Genomic DNA, 18,967 nt, shown 5'->3' with positions numbered 1-18,967 from the left:
CTTCACAAAGATCTCTGTTTAACATTAGCTCTTTACAAAATTTTTGGTTTGGCATGAAGGTTTGTTATCAACAACGGCTGGAAGAAATTGAAGCTAAACAAACGGAAGCTCTTCGGCTAGCAATTAGTTCATCATGTAGTTGTATTGCCAACAATGATTCAAAACGAAAGCTTCTTGGCTATCCATAGCTTTTTGTAAAGATCTGTTATCAAAAATGATCCAAACAAGGGAACGATGAAGCGATGCCTTAAGCCAAACATCACTTTTCATAAAGGTCTGTCACTGACCCCAAAAAAAAAAAATAAGCGCTTTGGCTATCTAAAGCTTTTTATGAAGGTCTACTACCGACAACGGCCCAAAAATCCCAAAAATGCGAGATCTTTTGCTATCCATAGCTTTTCATAACAGTCTGTTACCAACAATGACAAAAAAGAAACTTTTTGACTATTCATAGCTTTTCATAAAGATCTGTTCCCATAAGTGACACAAACAGGAAGTTTTTTGACTATCCATAGCTTTTCATAAATGTCTGTCGTAAACAATGAAACAAAAAACGGAAGTGTTTTAGCTATCAATTTCTTAAAGAAATAATATATCTATGACAAATAATATATCATTATAATATCAATTTCATAAAGATCTGTTGCTAACAATAACTCGAAAAGGAAGCTCTTTGGCTATCGATAGCTTTCATAAAGATCTATTGCCAACAATAGCCCAAAAAAGGAACCTCTTCGGCAAGCCATCGATTTCAATGAAAATCTTTGACTAAGAGTGGTTTCTAAAAGGCCTATGTATAATGCCGAGATTACACTGCAAAAGTTTGATAAAAGTTCTTTTATAAAACTTGCAATGCAACCAAAAAGCGTATCGGTTAGATTCGAGTGAATGTAACGAATATTGGTTGTTTTGTTTTCAAGTTATGTGAAAGATCTTCTATGTAACTTTTATAATGTAATTCCGGAATAACAATGGATTTTAAAGGAAAAAAACCTATTATTTACAGGGCGAAAAACATCTATCTAGCTGATATTTCTATCTTTCGATAATATTGCATTGCTATTTTTAAAACAATTTCCCAATCTTTGTTTACGCAAGAAATCACTTATCAATTATAATTTTAGCAAACAATTCGGGGAAACTCAATTATTTGATTCGAAAAAGGAGTAAAAGACGCGAGATAATCAATTTCAATGAAATCGATTAATGCTAAGCGCAACATATAATAGATTATTTATTACTCGGGGTTTCTCTTATGTTTTGAATTTAGGGTTCGAGTCTTGAATTTAGTCCGCGATCACAAGGCCTGGAGACTAGTTAAAACAGCTGCTGCCGTCGTTGATTAAAAAGCATCCTAACCAGAAAACGTGACAAAAAGCAAGAGGAAAGAGAGACGAAATGTCAGAGTAGAGTTACAGTCGTCCCGGCTGTCGGATGACCTCGGCGACTCATAAGGCAATGTGGCAACACCCAAAAATCCCATCATAACACCACCACCACCATCACCACCAACCACTCACTTTCTTACGTTGCCACTGATTTCAAGAAAGAGAAAAATTAAAGAAATAAAACAGTATGTGTATGGGGGAGAGAGAGAGATAGAAATGATTATAATCGTCTAGTGAAGTTTTTATTGCATGTTTTCGTAGTCTGGATATTGTCACTTGGACAGAGACCCTGCTCCGAAGAATATTGAGGCGAATTGAAGGTAACTTCTAAGACTTGAAATAAAACCGCGTTTGAGAGAGGGAAGGAAATAAAAAGCCTTAACGCATCATATTAACCCGAAAAAAAAAAAATTATTATTTTTGAACTTCAAAATGTTCAGAAATCCTTGATTTCAACAATTTCGACATATTGGATATTTTTTTTTTCTTGAAGAATTTCACATGTGCTTTCATTCAAATAAAGCTAACTGTAATTTAACAACAATTATTACTGATAAAATTGGCTTTTAATTGAATATTTTATGATAAATGTGATAAATGGGGTTATTATTCATACGTGCCAACCATTTGGTAGGTTTGATAAATTTCCATAAATTTATCACTCTCACCGGTGATTATGCATATTACTTAAGCGTTGAAGGTGAATTTGATAAATTTCCCTAAATCAATCCTTTTTACCGGTAATTAGGCATAATACCCAATAGTCGCATCGTCGGTAAACATGATAATTCATACATACAATTCAATAATAATCATTCACTGAACATTTCTCGATCACATTCCTTATTTCATAACAATCCTTTGCTGAACATTTATCTCGTAACTGTGCTCATTTGATAGCGATGCTTTGTTGAACGGTATCTGATTGTCCTACATCGCTTAAATACAAATACAAAGAGCACACACAGTAGGCAAATTGCCCAACAGGGAAATGAGAAAATGATACAAAACAAACGTATTTTCGTATTAATTCAATAATATCTTGTTTGATAAGAACGTCTAACTAAACATTATTTTGATGGAGAGAGAAATTCTTTTTTTTAAACAGTATATAATAATGATGCTTAACAATGAGTACCTTACAACAATGCCTTTACAATCAGCACAGGATAACAATGAATTCCTGAGCATTTTTCTGATCGCAATAAGTAGTTATCACCAAAAGAATTCCATCTACATCGAACTTTCATAAAAACTCTAAATTTATCAATGCTTTAAGCCCTACGATAATAATAAAATAAAATAAATAATAACAGTGTTCACATAAATGAACAGTGCTGTAATTTAATCATATATTTTTCGGAAAAATTACAAAAATAAATGGCAAAAAATCAATAAATATTTTTGGAATCGGCATTAATTCCATTCATCCTAATTCCAATACAAGATCAAAATTCACAGAAAACAATCTCAACCAGAATTTAAATTCATTAAATTACTATGCAAATGGAGAGAGAACGTAAAAATTTCAGTCTAATCTTGAAAAAAATTAAAAAAAACAATTAAATTAAAATGACCACTACGTTATAATGACATTTTGTCTAACCATAGATTTTTAATGAAAAAGAGCATAGAGCACCGAAACCACTCTTAGCCAAAGAGATAAGAGTGTTTTCGGTGCTCTATGGCCAAAAATTTATTTTCTAAAACGCCTATGCCTAACAATGAATTTGAAAGAAAATAAAAACCATTATTTACAGGATAACAAAACATATCTATCTAGCTGTTATGTCTGTCTTTTGACACTAGTTGATTTTAAAACAATTTTCCAATTCTTTGTTTATGCAACAAAGCTTGTAATCATTGTTAAAAATTCAAGAAACTGCATTGTTTGATACGAAAATGGAGCAAAAGACGCGAGATAATCAATTTCAATGAAACTGAATAAATTAATAATAATAATAGTGTTCATATAACTGTGTTCAGAAGGCACAATATTAAGTCACTTTTTCAAAATTTCACGATGGCAAATTTGTGAACAGTATTTTGTTAAACTACTGTGATTTTTTTTTTTACTTATTGCAATTTGCCTTCATTGTTGCCTCATAAACTGGAAGAGAGAGACAAAATTTTGACCAACTTTACACCGGAATGCAAACAAATTCAATTTTTTTGGAAAAGGGACTTATGACATTTCGTCATCTAAGCACAGATAAATGAAGTGTTATAATTTAATCACATATTTTTCGGTAAAATTTAAAAAAAGTGGCAAAAAGTTCAATCGAAATTTTGGGAATCGGCATTGATTCCGAATTCCAATACAAGATACTATTCAACAGAAAACAATCTCAACCGGAATTTAAATTCATTAAATTACTATGAAAATGGAGAGAGAACGTAAAAATTTCAAGCTGATCTTGTCGGAAAAAATTAAATTAATGCCCTCTAATTACTTTATAATTACATTCAAAAATTTTTGAAATCAAGAATTCGTTAAAACTCAAAAATTCCATCGTTTCTATTTGGGCATCAAATCATACAAAAGTATGTGTTTTCAATGCAGAAAAAAAAAATTTTTTTTTTGGATGGAATCTCTTTTAAACGTTTTCAATCAGATAAAGGCTGTTAAAAAAAAAAAAAAAAAAATACGGTAAATGCTCTACAGTTAAGTACACAACACACGCTTGCACACAATGGCGTAGTCATTGGAACAAACAAAGATTTCAATGATGTGTCTCTCCCTCTATAATTCCTTCCCCAAAGAAAACCATATCACTTGGAGGTCTTTGTTCGGCAACTCAAGGCGGCTTCTTTGTTTTTCTTTTTTTCCTGAAAAATTCCCATTTTTAAATCCGGAAGAAGGTAAATTTTATCGGGATCGTCATCTTGTTAGCGAGAATAAGCTTTGGCTCCCCCTCTTACCCTTGGCATGGGAATTCCTACGCGTGTTTTTTCTTAGGCGGAAGGGGTAAAAAGACGTCTTTTTCATATCTGATGTTGAGATTTCGATCTTCGTGCCGTTCGTATGGAGTATAAAGGTGCTTTTTCGCGTGTCCTTGCTTAGAGGAGCTGTTAGACCGTACATGCTCAACCCATGGCCGTCGGGTCAAATGTTGCCCTCGGATTCATCTGTTGTGGCCCCACGACCTCAAACGTACCTTCTGTAGAAATGAACTAAGTGGCACGGTTACAGATCGCGGCATATTTACCGATGATTGAGTGACCCGCGACACCTTTTCAAAATGCCTAAGTGGCTCACGACGCAATTCTATAGTATCTAAGTGGCCCGCGACACAGTTACAGACCACTTAAGTAATTTGTGAATCGGTTTCAAAGCATTTAAGAAGCCCGTGGGTATAGTTCCAAATTGCGCAAGTGACCTGCGGTACAGTTCGCATAACTGAAATCACCAGCGGCGTATTTACAGATCATTGAAGTGGCCCGCGACACATTCACAAAGTACTTTGGTAGCCCACGACACGGTTCTAGATCACTTCCAGTGGTAAAAATCCACATCACTTAAGTGACCGCAACATATTTACAGATTATAGACGAGTCCTACGACACATTCACAGATCACGTAAGAGACCCGCGAAGTGTTTCGATACCTATGAAGTGGCCCGCACTCTCCTAACGGTTTAGCACCCTTGCGTTAGACCATACATGCTCCACCCATAACCAGCGGGCCAAACGGTGCCCTCGGATTCATCTGATGTGGCCTCACGCATTAATAGTGCGGCTGCACATCTCTCAAGTTAACCGCGTGGTACAGCTACAGATCACTCAAGCGGCTGGTGACACATTTACAGAGCACTTTAAGGGACCTGTCGCACAGTTTCAGATCATTTAAACGATCCTCGATACAATTACACATCACTTATGCTCCAGATCATTTGAGCGGCCCGTGATATTTCAGGATCATGTTAATGACCCATGGCCAATTGATCACGTAAGTGACGTGCGGTGCTGTTTCAGATCACTTAACTGGCCCGTGACACATTTTCATACCGATTGTGGCCCGCACTTTCCTAAAGTTTTGCACCGTTGTATTTGATTATACTAACCCGATGTGTGTACCGAGGAAATACGAACAAATGCGGGAAATATGATTCAGGGCTGATATCAATAGACGCGTGGCTTCTTCAGGACGAATAATTTTCGCCTGTTTTTCTCTCATAATTTTATTTTCATATAGTTTAAGCGCAGCCACCTTGCTTAATTATTGCAAATGAATAATTAATATTTTTTGACGGCCCCTCTCGAATCGGGGCTGGTGCATATTTCCCTAAGGGCAGCTCTGACATGGTTACGAGAAAATGCGAATGAATGCGGTTTGAATATCAATAGTTTGTGAGGCTATTTGGCTATACCTCTAAGGGTTTCCAAACTTCTTATCTCACAGTTAATTCTACTGTTGTATTCTCATTGGATTGTCACGTGCACAGATGACTTGAGTGATTCCCCCTTGGCAGTTCCGCGTAACTCAAGTATCCATCCGCATTCAAGTATGGCATTATCTTACTTTGCACTTTCATCAAAGTATTAAATTTTGCGTTTGAAAATTCACAACGACATGAGGGAACTAAATATCCAGAACAAACTCATAATTCTGTGGTGTTTGGTCAGAACATGATAATTCCAAAATCACATTTTTGAGATATATGAAATGAAAATATCATACATGAGCATGTTGTTTAGCCGCACGCACGTATTTGTGCATTTATCTCACTTCTTATTAGTTATAACTAGCAAGACTTACTTTCAGATCGAAAAGCCATTTTTTGGGGATATCATGTTCTGACTACACGCCACACAATTTTGGGCTTTGAAAATACGCATGACGAAACGATACACGTAAAGATGCAGTGAGGAGATCTATTTTGATTCAACTAGCGTATATTTTTACGAAGAAAGCATTTAGATATTATTCGTTAATCAAAATTAATGGATAATTATCATGGACTGCATTAACGCACCCTTTTTACAACATAATGACAAGCATAAATTGCTCTGTCAGGTATTTACTTAATAAGATGCAGTATCGAATTTATGTGTTGTGTGTGTTGGTCAAAACGGTCACTAAAACTGACCATTTTTTTCCTTGCCTTCGGTGCTGTAAAGGCTCTATCGGGTTCGTCATATTGTAAATTCGAAGTAATATATCACTTTCAAATGAAAGTACGTATTGAAAGTTGTGTAAGTTTGTGTTTTGCTCGAGAACATGTAGACTTCAATCTTTTCGAAAGGGGAAAACTTCGATCACTTGTACAATTTCTCATGGGAATAGTCGAGGAAATTGGTAGAGCAGAGCATTTTGGAATGTTGCTCTTACGCCAAAAGATTATGCAGCAACTTTCGCTAGCGTTTTCTCTCGATTCTCTTTTCGATTGGCAGGAAATTGCTGAAATTCTTCAACAAAATCATCATCCAAAATAACGTTATAATGCCGCTGGAACACTCTGCTGGAAGGCTCTGCGAAAGACTTCATCTGTTTTGCAATTTAAGAAAGAAAAATTTTCCAAAATACTTTCATAAGCAACTTTTCTAGATGTCAGTTGCAATATCAATGCACCACATACTGCAAAGCGACATACTACAGTCAAACCTCGTTAATGAGTCACTCTTGCGAGAGCAAAAATATGACTTGATATGCGGAGTGACTCATTAAACGGAGTAAGCCATTTCCTCCCTGAAGATAATAGGGACTTCCAGAAAGTGATCCGGTAAGCGGAGTGACGTGTTAACCGGGTGACGCACTAACGAGGTTTGACTGTACACCTGAATTGTCCCTATGAGAAAAAGAGATCTCTACTAAACAGTATCTCCCTCAACAAGGAACCTGCTTCTAGGTACTTTTCTTTTTTCTTGTGGTATCATATACATTGAATTAGGATTGAGCAGCGGTTCTCAAACTTTTCTAACCCATGGAGCCCTTTTTTACTCTATAATTTCTATGGCGGGGGCCCATCCCGCCTATATATGGGCTTCTTCAAATTTTTTTTTATCAGATCTACAGATTTATTTTATTGTCCTGGGGCACTCGTAGAGCCTCTTGGAAAAGCACACAGAGCACGGGTTGAGAACCTCTGACCTAGAGAGTTTGCAAGCATGTAAGTGACGAAAACAATGGGTGATTCAAAGAGTATGGTTGATTAAAAGAGTACGGGTGATTAAAACAGTATGGGTGATTAAAAGAGTGACCCAGAGAGAGAGGGACCACTTCGGTAAGTGACCAAGTAAGTGTGCAAGCATGTGGCTGCCCAAAAGAGTGACCTAGACGGTGTGTGAGCAGGAAAGTGACCAAAATAGGGACCTATAGAATGTGTAAGCATGGCAGCGGCCAAAAGAGTGACCTAAACAGCGAAGGACTCGGTGGGTGAACGACCAAAAAAGTGTGCAAGCACTTGACTGACCAAAAAATGTTCAATCACGTGACTGCCCAAGAAAATGTGCAAGCAAGTGACTGACGAAGAAAGTGTGCATGCACGTGAATAACCAGGAAAGTGTGCAGTCACGTCGCTGACTAAGAAAATATGCAAGCATGTGTCTGACTAGAAGAGTGATCTATTGAATGTGTAAGCATGGAGTGACCCAACGAGCGAAAGACTAGGTCAGTGAGCGGCCGAATGAGTGACCAAGAAACCGTGCAAGCATGTGAGTAACCAAAACAGCAGCGGTTCTCAACCTTTTATTTACTCGCTTTTGAGAAGATTATTTGTATATGACGAATCCCCGTAGGGGCTTTTTTTAAAAAAAAAATCAAATTTACTGATTTATTTTATTTTCCTCGGGTGACCGCGGAGCCCCCAGGAAGTGCAACGGAGGGCACATAAAGGTCTCTGCGAAGCACCGGTTGAGAACCTGTGGGATTGAGAACGCCCCCCCCCCCCCCCCCCCAATTCCTCAAACACATCAAAATGTCCTCTGACTGTATTCTACGAAAGGGAAATAAATCACTAATATACATACAAAGAGACAGAAATTTCTGGGCTCCCCACCTGAAAATTAGTGAGCCATGGGCACGTGCCCTGTTTGCCCATGCGATAAACAGGCCCTGATCAGAGATCCTCAGATTGTCTGTTGAAAACCACAATTATACGTTTAGTGAGGAAGAACTATATTAAGAAGTAGGGCTGTTCCGATTAATCGGGTCGGTTAATCGATCAATTGTTAATCGCAGCTAAAATTTTTAATTGAGTTAATCGACTCGAGCAATTCGATTAAAATTATTATTAAAAGTTTGTGAATTTACTTGTTTGTGAATCACTATTTTATATAAGTGACCATATTTAGAATATTTGAATCAATATTTTGATGAAATTATGTAGATTCAACGGAACTTGATGATTTCAGTTTCAAATTGAGTTAGAAGGGAATTTTCTCCACTATTTCTCAACCCACTATGAACAGTACATTTTCCGTATTCTTGGAAGGATCAGCTCACCTCCTCACAAGTACCATATTCAAGAGGAGTTTCTGGGCAAGCAAGCAACAGTATAATCAAAAGTAGTTTCGAAATCAGTGAATATTTACCAAAAATAACCGACTTCTTTAAAATAAAATGACAAGATCCGAGTGTAGAAACCACGGGTTTTGGCAATTATGTTCAGAATATTAAATTGCTTGAAGCGGGCAGCCATTTTAATTTCTTAACCTATTCCTATATTGGTTTACATGCACGGGATAGGTGAGTGATATCAATAAAATATACTATACCATCTTCTTACATTATATGATAAAAAAAAAATATATTCGATTAAAATTCGATTAATCGATTAAACATTTTTGATTAACCAATTAAAAACTTTAATCGATTCTCAGCCCTATTAAGAACGTATATGATGTACAGCAGGGGTAGCCAACTTCTTTCTGTTCGCAGGCCAACATAATGGGCAACTATAGCGTCGCGGGCCGCATCAGTGGTGCAATATCGGTGTGTAAGCCACTTCCGTTATTAATTGAATTAATTAGTTAGTAATTAAATTACTAATTTCGTCACTGGAAATAAGAAATTTGCAAGCAGTTTGTTAATCAATAAATCCGCTGTTGAAACCGATAGCTCAAAAATAATGATCACAAATTTAATTTTTTCGCGATACTTTTTACCTTGTCGCGGGCCGCACAAAATCACTTCACGGGCCGCATGAGGCTTGTGGGCCACCCCGATGTACAGTATCTATGGTTTTTTTTTGAGAAGATAAAAACTGTTCACCAAATTATTTAGATGAATGTGTGCAACACCAATTTAAGGTAATCAAAGAAAAATTCACAAATGAGAGATTTTTTTTTGCAGGGCGTTTGTATTTCAAGTTTTATTTTTACATTAATTAGATGTTCTTCCATCATTTTGAGATCAGTATCACTTGCAGTTAGTTAAAGGAGAGGAGGCATTTAAAGCCTAGCCTTCCCAAACAAAATTTATAACTGATACTGTTGCACACACTTAATTTATTGAACAAACAGACAACATAATACCATGCATGTTCAACCTATGGCCCGCGGGTCAATTGTAGCCCTCAAAGACATCTGATGTGGTCAGTGACCTTACACCTCGTTTTTTAAATGAACTAAGTGTCGCATTCCTAGACTTGAGTGATCCGCGACATATTTACAGATCACTCAAGTGACTTGATGCGCTATTTCAGATCACTCAAGTGACTTGATGCGCTATTTCAGATCACTCAAGTGACTTGATGCGCTATTTCAGATCACTCAAGTGACTTGATGCGCTATTTCAGATCACTCAAGTGACTTGATGCGCTATTTCAGATCACTCAAGTGACTTGATGCGCTATTTCAGATCACTCAAGTGACTTGATGCGCTATTTCAGATCACTCAAGTGGGCCGCGGCACATTTAAAGATCACTTGAGTGACCCCGCAGAACATTATAAGACCGTCAAACTGAAAGATGCCCAGGCCACATCGCCATATGGCAATATCGGCTCATTGTCCACACGGACTGGATACCCCTGGCAATTTATTCATAAAAAAGCATACATTACAAAATATACATTACAATCATAACAACTATAAAATCATAATCTAAGTATAAACTCAATTACGAGATCACATTATAAGACCCATTAGTTGATCCACAGCACCTTTACAGATCGTTCAAGTGACCTGGGAGCTGTTCTAGATCACTCAAGTAGACCACGGCACATTCCCCCGATCACTCAAGTGACCTGGAGGCACATTTAAAGATTATTTAAGTGACCCGTGGCATTTACAGATCGCTCAAGTGACCTGGAGCGCTGTTTCAGATTGCCTAAGTGACTCGCGGCACATTCTCACTTCAATTAAGCAGCCCGCGGAGCAGTTCCAGATCACTTAAGTAGCCTGGGGAACATTTATAAATCACTTCAGAGACCCGTGACACATTTCCATATCACTTAAGTGGCCCGCGACGCGTTTTCAAACCAATGAAGTGGCCCACACTCTTCGATAGGTTGAGCACATTTGGGTAATACTAAACATAAACATGTCAACGCCTTGTTATTTTTATCATGTAAAACCTACTGTATGTGTTGTAAATATTCAGATTTATAAAATGAAGAGTCCCAAGCGGTACGGCGTGGCACTTAAGGTTGCCGTGAGACTACTCAGGAGACAGGGTCGCAATAGGAAACGAAAAGTCACTCTGTCACCCGGGACCAGTATCCATTTTGGTGTCCCCTGTATCAGTAATTCGGTACTGAATTGAAATGAGTATTTAAGACAGTGTGATTCTCGACCGGTGTGCCGTTGAATTACGGTGCCGTCGAAGAGTTTCCGCGGTCATTTTTTGAAGTGTATTCGAATGTAGAAATGCTTGTGAATCTTTGATTGCACCTACGAACGAATCTGCAGAGCCACATGCGGGGGGGGGGGGGGGGGGGTGCGACAGTTGCGGTCACTCCAGGCCACGCGCTTTGTGAGGGTGAGCCCCCCCCCCGCACTCACGGTTAGTTAATGGAGGCTTTAATAACAATTCTTTAATTATTTCTTTTATTAATTCTGAAATTTTTTCATACCGTTAATTCCGAATCTTCAAAAATTGCGAAATTGATTAATTTCATTAATACTTAATTTTCATCAATTCTAAGACATTTCCTTTATTCTGGAATTTTTTTTTGAATTCTGGAACATTTATTTATACTAAAATTATTTCTTTCATCGATTCTGGAATTATTTCTTCTACTGGATCTGAATTTTCATTATTTCTTTCATTACTTCTGAACTTTCATCGATTTTCGAATGATTTTTTTCATTAGCTCAGATTTGTTATTAATTCTTCATTAGCTCAGATTTTTCATTAATTCTTCATTAGTTCAGATTTTTCATTAATTCTTCATTAGCTCAGATTTGTCATTAATTCTTCATTAGCTCAGATTTTTCATTAATTCTTCATTAATTTCATCAATTTTCGAATTATTTCTTTCATTAATTCTGAACTTTTATCAGCTATGGAATTATTTCTTTCGTCAATTCGGAAAATATTATTTATTTGTTCAATCCTGGAATTATTTCTTCCTGGCCCTGTATTATGTAACAATGGATGCTCGATTCCCTTCTCTCACAAAATATATAAAATTAGGGCAAACGGAGTTTTAATCATTTTTGGGGCCCCGAAATTGTTGATACGCACCCCGCTATTAATTTTGCACCGGGCTCTGCGTCTGATAAAGGCGGCCCTGCGAATGTGGACTTGATTCTGATTGATGCGATCCATTTACCCAGGTCATCCCGCCTATTCAGGGCCTCCTAATTTGAACGACACTTGTCATCGGTGGTAAACCAATCTTTTACTCCAGTCGAGGTGCCCTGTTAATTGCCCGCTTTGCCGAGGCCACTCTTCAAATCAAAATCAGGACGTATGAACATCAATTCCCTTGATAGTCATTCTGCAGTTATCTTCCTCTCAGAGCCGGCCTTACGGGTGTGCGACAGGTGCGGTCACACGGGGCCCCGCATTTACGGTAATGGAATTGAAAAAATATACATTTTTTTTTGAAGTAAACAAGGTATCAGAGCTTCAACTGATTTCATTCATGAATTCTGGAATTATTTCTCTCATCAATTTTGAATTTTCATCAATTCTAGGGATTTTGTCTTTCATTAATTCTGAATTTTCATCAATTCTGAATTTTCATCAATTCTGGGATTTTTTCTCTCATTAAATCTGAATTTTTGTCTCACAAATGTGGGATTTTTCTCATTACATTTGAATTTTCGAATTTTCTGAATAAAGCAACTCAATTACGGGATATTTTTTTCTTGCCAATTCTGAATTTTCATCGATTCTGAAATTTTATTTTGACAGATTCTGAATTTTAATAAATTCTGAGATTTTTTTCTTTGATTAATTCCGAATATTCATTGCTGAGTAGATATTTTTCAGCATTCCTGTATATTCTTGTGATAACGCATGAATCCTTGGATGACGACCCAACCCCTCACCTCCTTCCCAAATGCATAAAATCGGGACTTAGGCACCTCAAAAATATTTTCACTCGGGGCTCCACGTCTGATAAGAGGGCGGCCCTGTATTAGGGTTCGTTATAGACCGGGGCACGAAGCTGAGACCTGATCTAGAAGAGGAAGGCAACGGCGTTCATGTCCCAACTAGGATTCAAACCCATACCTAAACAACCAAAATATAGTATGCCTGCCACCCTGTACTAAAGCCTTATTTCGTCTTGACGAGGTTCCCTTGTGGCACAATATAGACTACCGTACTCATCATTGTTCTTCCACCTTCCGAAAGAACTACCGCGATGCAAATTAAGAACTTATAATAAAGATTATTTTTCTATTTATATAAATTTTATTTCTACATTTAAATTTAAAAATTCTATTTTAATTTAAAATATGATTGCAAGATTAAATAATTATTTAAATTTTAGTCATCACGTTTCTATCCTCTTCTATGAAACATTAAATATTTGCATTGAAAAATTTAAAAAATTCAATTTCTTAACAGTTTTCAAATTTAAACCAGCAGATGGCAGCAATATCGAGTCAAATTTGCTTCGGTTTAGAAATTCAGGGGGTTCTAAAGCACCAATGTTATGTGCACGGGTATAAAACACCAACGTATGTGTTTTATATCCCCCCCCCCCCGAATTCAAATTCGCATCTTACGACACGTATTCTCGGTCTGTCGCAGGCTAGTTCCCAAGAAAGAGTGCTTGGTCACATGATCGACAACCCATTCAAATTACATTATGCTGATTTCAATTTTGCGCATGTACAGTAGAGTCTCGATATACCGAGGTGAACGGGACCGAGGCCACCTCGTATTTATGGAAATCAGATAATTAAAAAGGTAATAAAAAAAGGCTTCGTAAGGTTGGGGTATCTACTCTTACCTATTTTTTATATTTGTATATACAGTCGAATTCCGTTTCAACAAATACCGTTATAGCAAAAAAATCTCGTTTTAACGAACACTTTACTAATCCCCCAAATAAGTTTACATAAAAACAATGCAAAAACCTGGAATTCCTTTATAATGAAATTTTTAATAACGAAGTGATTTCTCCGGTCTCTTTGAAGTTCGTTACAAAACTGCCAATGCCCATGGTCTCTTTATAAATGAGACTGATAAGGGCTCGAGCATAAAGGCCCAATATACGAATGTTTTTTTTTTCTTTTTGCAAACTAAAAATTTACTATAGAAGGGCCTATGAAAAATTGACCTTAAAGACCACCGAAGAACTCAATCTAGGGATCAAGAACCCCCTTCAGTCCCTGTTAAGATCCTTTAATCCCTTAGCACTGAAATTATTCGTATTTTGTAAGAAGAATGAGAGACAAAATGAAAGATAGCTCGATACATTGGCGGAACACACAGGCTTTTAAAAAGAAATTTCGAAAAAAGTACCTCGGATTATCCGGAACTTCGAAGTCTCCAGAATCGAATTATCAAGACTCTACTATATCAGAATTACCACATGAGTGCTCTTCTGAGCATAAAAATGGACGGCACTCACGATTGAAAAAGTTTGAAGATTTGCCCGTGCACTATGCAGAGCCACCCTTAACTGATATCACCCAATCGCGGTCGAGCCGGGCCCAACATTTTGTGAGGCCCTGCACTCTCGGTAAATTATTGGTAGCCTTCACTAGTGTTTAAATTATTTTTTGCATTAATTGTATCTGGAATTTTTTTGCATCGTTAATTCTGAATTTTCATCTATTGTGGAGGGAGAGGGAGAGAGAGAGAGAGAGAGAGAATTCATTAATTCTTAATTCCCATCAATTCTGGTTTTTTTCTCTTGTTAATTCTGCATTTTCTCTCATCAATTATGGAATAATTTCTTCCATTGACTCTGAAACAATTTCTTCCATTGACTCTGAAACAATTTCTTCCATTGACTCTGAAACAATTTCTTCCATTGACTCTGAAACAATTTCTTCCATTGACTCTGAAACAATTTCTTCAATTACTTCTGAAACAATTTCTTGAATTATTTCTGAAACAATTTCTCCTCCCCCCCCCCCCTTAGTTCTAAAATAATTTCTTCCATTGATTCTGGAACAATTTCTTTCATTAGTTATTGAAATTATTTTTTTCATTGGTTCTGAATTTTTATAATGAAAATGGAATTTTTTTCCGTTAATAGTTTGAGTTTTCATCAATTATGGAATTACTATTTTTTCGTTAGTTTCAAATTTTTATTGATGCTGGGATTATTTCTTCCAAAATAATTATTTTTCATCAATTCTCAAACTTTCATTAGTTTCAGGAATTTTTTTCTCAATTTTTTGTGTCAATCTACATTAAATTGTGTTTCTAAAATGTTTTGTATGATGTTTGATGAATGTTTCTTAGCATTTTCCTGTACATGATGAAATAATATATACCGATTCCTCTCCCCCCATAAAATATATAGAATCGAAGCAAAGTGCGGGTCCTAAACATTTCTGGTGCCCGAAATTGTTGAGGCGCGCCTGGTCTCTCGTCTTGTAAGGGCGGGGCCCTTGCAATACGGTCATCTTTTGTTCCCTAGGGCCCATTAGACCGGAATCTACAGCTAAAAACTAATTTCGGCGTGGCTGGGCATTTCTAGCTAGAATTCAACAACATAATTGTTGAACCGAAGTCTGATATGTTAACCACTCAACCTACAGGCTGCTATGCAGCTTATATTCAGACCCTTTCCCCCCCCCCACCCCCTTTAATCAAACTTTTGAATAAGTTAAAGTCAGACAGTATGTTATCAAAGTCGTTTTAACTCTCTACAACTAGAAGTACAAATCTAATCTGTCATCTAAGGAAAGCGAGGATTTTGGTGCTTCCTTCCCCGTAGTGTTAGACAAATTTGTAGAGCAGGCAAAACCCTTCATCCCGTTGCTCGCGAGCACCATGGTGCTCCCCGAAGCATCCAGAGTGATCGATGCCCGTGTTCGATTTTGTGCTCGCGAGCACTTGGTGAACGTTCCAATTAAAAACATCGTACTAATTGCTTTAAAGGACTGAAATCATCCTGATTTCATGTATGTCAAACTTGCCGTAAGGGTGCTCTTCTTTTGATGATGGGTACAGGCAGTGCTCGCGACTAGAGAAAGGTTGAAGACCTCTGTTGTAGTGAAAGGTAATTCGGCGTAATCCTGTGTGTGTGGCCGTGCACCAGGTACACCAGCTCCGCATGTAATCCCTCAGTTACGGCCCTGCATGTAAATCCTGTCGATCTCGCAAGTATTTTAAGAATAAGCTCCATCTATGAAACTTTCTCATTTCTATTTACGTGAAAATGATTCAAAGACTTCGTACTAGACATTTTATTCTTATATAGGCTGCATATTTATAGTACAGTCAAACCTCGCTACAACGATACTCGATAGAACGATGAATTGCTCTACAACGATATTTTTTTCTAGCCTTGTTTAAAATTCCTATAGTTTTGTGTTACACAGCTGGCTCTCAATGTAACAATAATCCCTATGACGATATTTTTTTCTTTTTCCTCAGAGTATCGTTATATCGAGATTTCACTGTATTGCAATCTTGCTGTCAGTACGGTTATTCTATGACATAATCGCTCATGTACTGGCTTCGAATATCGAGAAGGTAAAAAATATGTTTCAATTGCAGTACGAAAGTTTATATTTACAAAGAACCGAATTCGGGGTCATCTTCACGGCATCGTTTAGTCCCTGGGATTCGATGGCCCATTCATTATCAGAACCGTAACTATGACCGAAAATTTACTTTGTCACCCGGGGCCGGTTAATTTGAACGGAAAAAAAGAGTAAACCCGATGCCCTTCTTAGTAAAGCTTCCGAGCCACAAGATCCTCCCAGCCCTTGAATAGTTGCGGCCCTACCCTTTATTAGTATTCATCTAATAAAGTGTAAGGTTATCGAAATCAACCAGTATCGGAATTTTTATCGTATAAAAATCACGATATTTATCGGAGAGGTTGTGTTTCCGTGGAAGGGTTTCTCAAAGTCAGCGTCGTGGCTCATAGGGGGTGACCAACTTTTGCGAGCAGGAGACATAGAAGTTTGCACATATTTATTCTTTGAAGTGATTCTTTTATAAGTAACAATATTTACTGAACTTATCTGGGCAACCGCAGATAAATCATGAATAGGGCAAGGGAGCCACGGGTGACAACATTTGAGAATCACTGCCTTAGAATGACGAATCCTTTTATAACAAACATCTTAGAAATAGAACCCCAGGTATATAGTATGACCTTATATCCATCATAACCAATTAGGGTTTATTGCGACCCTGTGCAAATTCTAAGCCTTCAGGGCAGGTTCAACCTCGAAACAATAAATGATATTGGCCTATGTATTACCAACGAAAAATTGAATGTACCTTGTACAGCTGTACATGTTGCACATGACTTGATACAACCATTATTATGATAGGTATCAAATAAAAGGAAGGTAATGATTTATTAATACGAATATTTTGGCATTTATAAGACGCCAAATTATCAAGGGTTTCTTGGGAAAATTGATAGAAATTTTTCTATAAAATTTAAGAATGGATTTGCTTACCTCCACAGTTTTCCCAACGTCTTGCTGAGCTCGGCGTTATGCAGATGAGGATACTGGTCCGCGAGTTTTCTTCTGGCGGCCTGGGCCCAGACCATGAACGCGTTCATCGGTCGCTTGACGTGCGGCTTCCTCTTGTCGGAATTGCCCTGCCCGCGCGAAGTCTTGGCCACCAGCGACCAGTCGTAGCTCTGCAGGACCTTCGACACCGCGGCCTGTATCCGCGGGTTCGAGTCCAGGGCGTCCACCATGGCACCGGGCGCCAAGTCCATGTTCGTTATCTGGTGGTGGTGGTGCGACGACATATCCGGCGAGAGCCCACCCTCGCTGGGCGAGCCCCCGCTCGACGAAGCCGCGTCCAAATCGCAGCAGTCATCGTATTCGTGCTTGCAGTCCTCGCGGTCCATTGCCATATGGGAAAACAATTCGAAATCAAATTCAGGACCAAAGAAATATGCTCAAGAAATCCTTTCGGTTCGCTTTCCACAGCCGGTCATCGAGATGAAAAATTTCTCATACAAAAATCATGGGGAAACGGTCCGATTTTATCAAAAAAGTTGAAGAATATCCCTAAAAATTTCCAAACCACATATAGTTCCAGTCGAGTACAGAAGCAATGTCACACATGCAAATCATATCGGATAATCAAAATTCCACACATTGTCTTCCCGTAGATGACGGTGATAATTTTCAGTTTCGTTTTCAAACACGCGTGAAGATGACGATAATTACTCAGTCCAATTAGATCTTCCACTTGAGATGATGATAACAATAACAGCAGAAGAAATTAAAGTAGAATATCGCACTGTGTTTTTTTCCCAAACACACAATCGTCTTTCATTTGATCAAGGAAAAAAATAATCAAAGAAAAAAAAATTGGAGGGACTTTTATAAAAGTGGGAACAAAAGTTAAAAAAGAAAGGGAACCGAAAACAAAAGTTTTTGTTTCACGTGCCGAAATATATATGAAAAAAAAAGGAGGGTTTTTTTGTTTCTTTTGATCAAAGCGAACGTTTGTTGCGAAGAAAGAGACTTGTCTTGAGTCTCAAAAGTCTCTTTAGTAGAATAATAATGCAAAGAAGCTGCTGCTGTTGGTGTGTGCTCTCGAGAAGCGGTGGTGGCTGGCGCGTTTTTCACGCGAGTCGACAGAGAACTGAGAGACTCTCTCTTCTCTCCGGAGTCTCGAGACTTCGTTCCAATACACATACATACACACTCTACTCCTTCTTGAGACGTGTGTGAAGACGTGCGGACTGATGATGATGATGATGATTTGTTCCCCCCTCCTCCCTCGGATTCTTTTTTTTGTTTGTTTCTCCTACATCTTAGGGTTGCTGATAAGCATTGACTTGATTTGCTGGAACTTGCATCACCGAAAAAAATCGCCAAATCTGAGCTTTCCTTGGCGATAAAATGCAAATTTTGACTAAAAATAATAATTCTGAGATTATTTTTTTTTTTCCTTTGGAATTTTATTTTTGGTGGATTTTTTAGAGAAAAAAAATAAAAAAAATTATGTTTTTTTTTTACGTATGTTTATTTTTCTAAAGCAGGTCTAACAAAGTGGGCGGGCAATATCGC

The 18,967-nt window shown here is 37.6% G+C and overlaps 1 protein-coding gene across 1 annotated transcript in view; it reads right to left on the bottom strand.

The window, feature by feature from the left end:
* LOC149083521 (uncharacterized) overlaps nucleotides 1-18,664 on the bottom strand; it is a 92,638-nt gene extending 73,974 nt beyond the window's left edge. Inside the window, exon 1 of the mRNA XM_089234039.1 lies at nucleotides 17,390-18,664. Coding sequence (XP_089090165.1) covers nucleotides 17,390-17,799 — 410 coding nt within the window. The 5' untranslated portion in view covers nucleotides 17,800-18,664. The remainder of the gene's footprint in view (nucleotides 1-17,389) is intronic.
* Between the last annotated feature and the right edge of the window lie 303 nt (nucleotides 18,665-18,967).

Source organism: Pholcus phalangioides, unplaced genomic scaffold (assembly GCF_987345545.1).
Source record: "Pholcus phalangioides strain wild (caught in Gottingen) unplaced genomic scaffold, Ppha-v1.0 ptg000008l_1, whole genome shotgun sequence".
NCBI lineage: Eukaryota > Metazoa > Arthropoda > Arachnida > Araneae > Pholcidae > Pholcus > Pholcus phalangioides.
The sequence above is the reverse complement of the archived record's forward strand: the minus strand, read 5'-3'. Positions and strand labels throughout refer to the sequence as shown.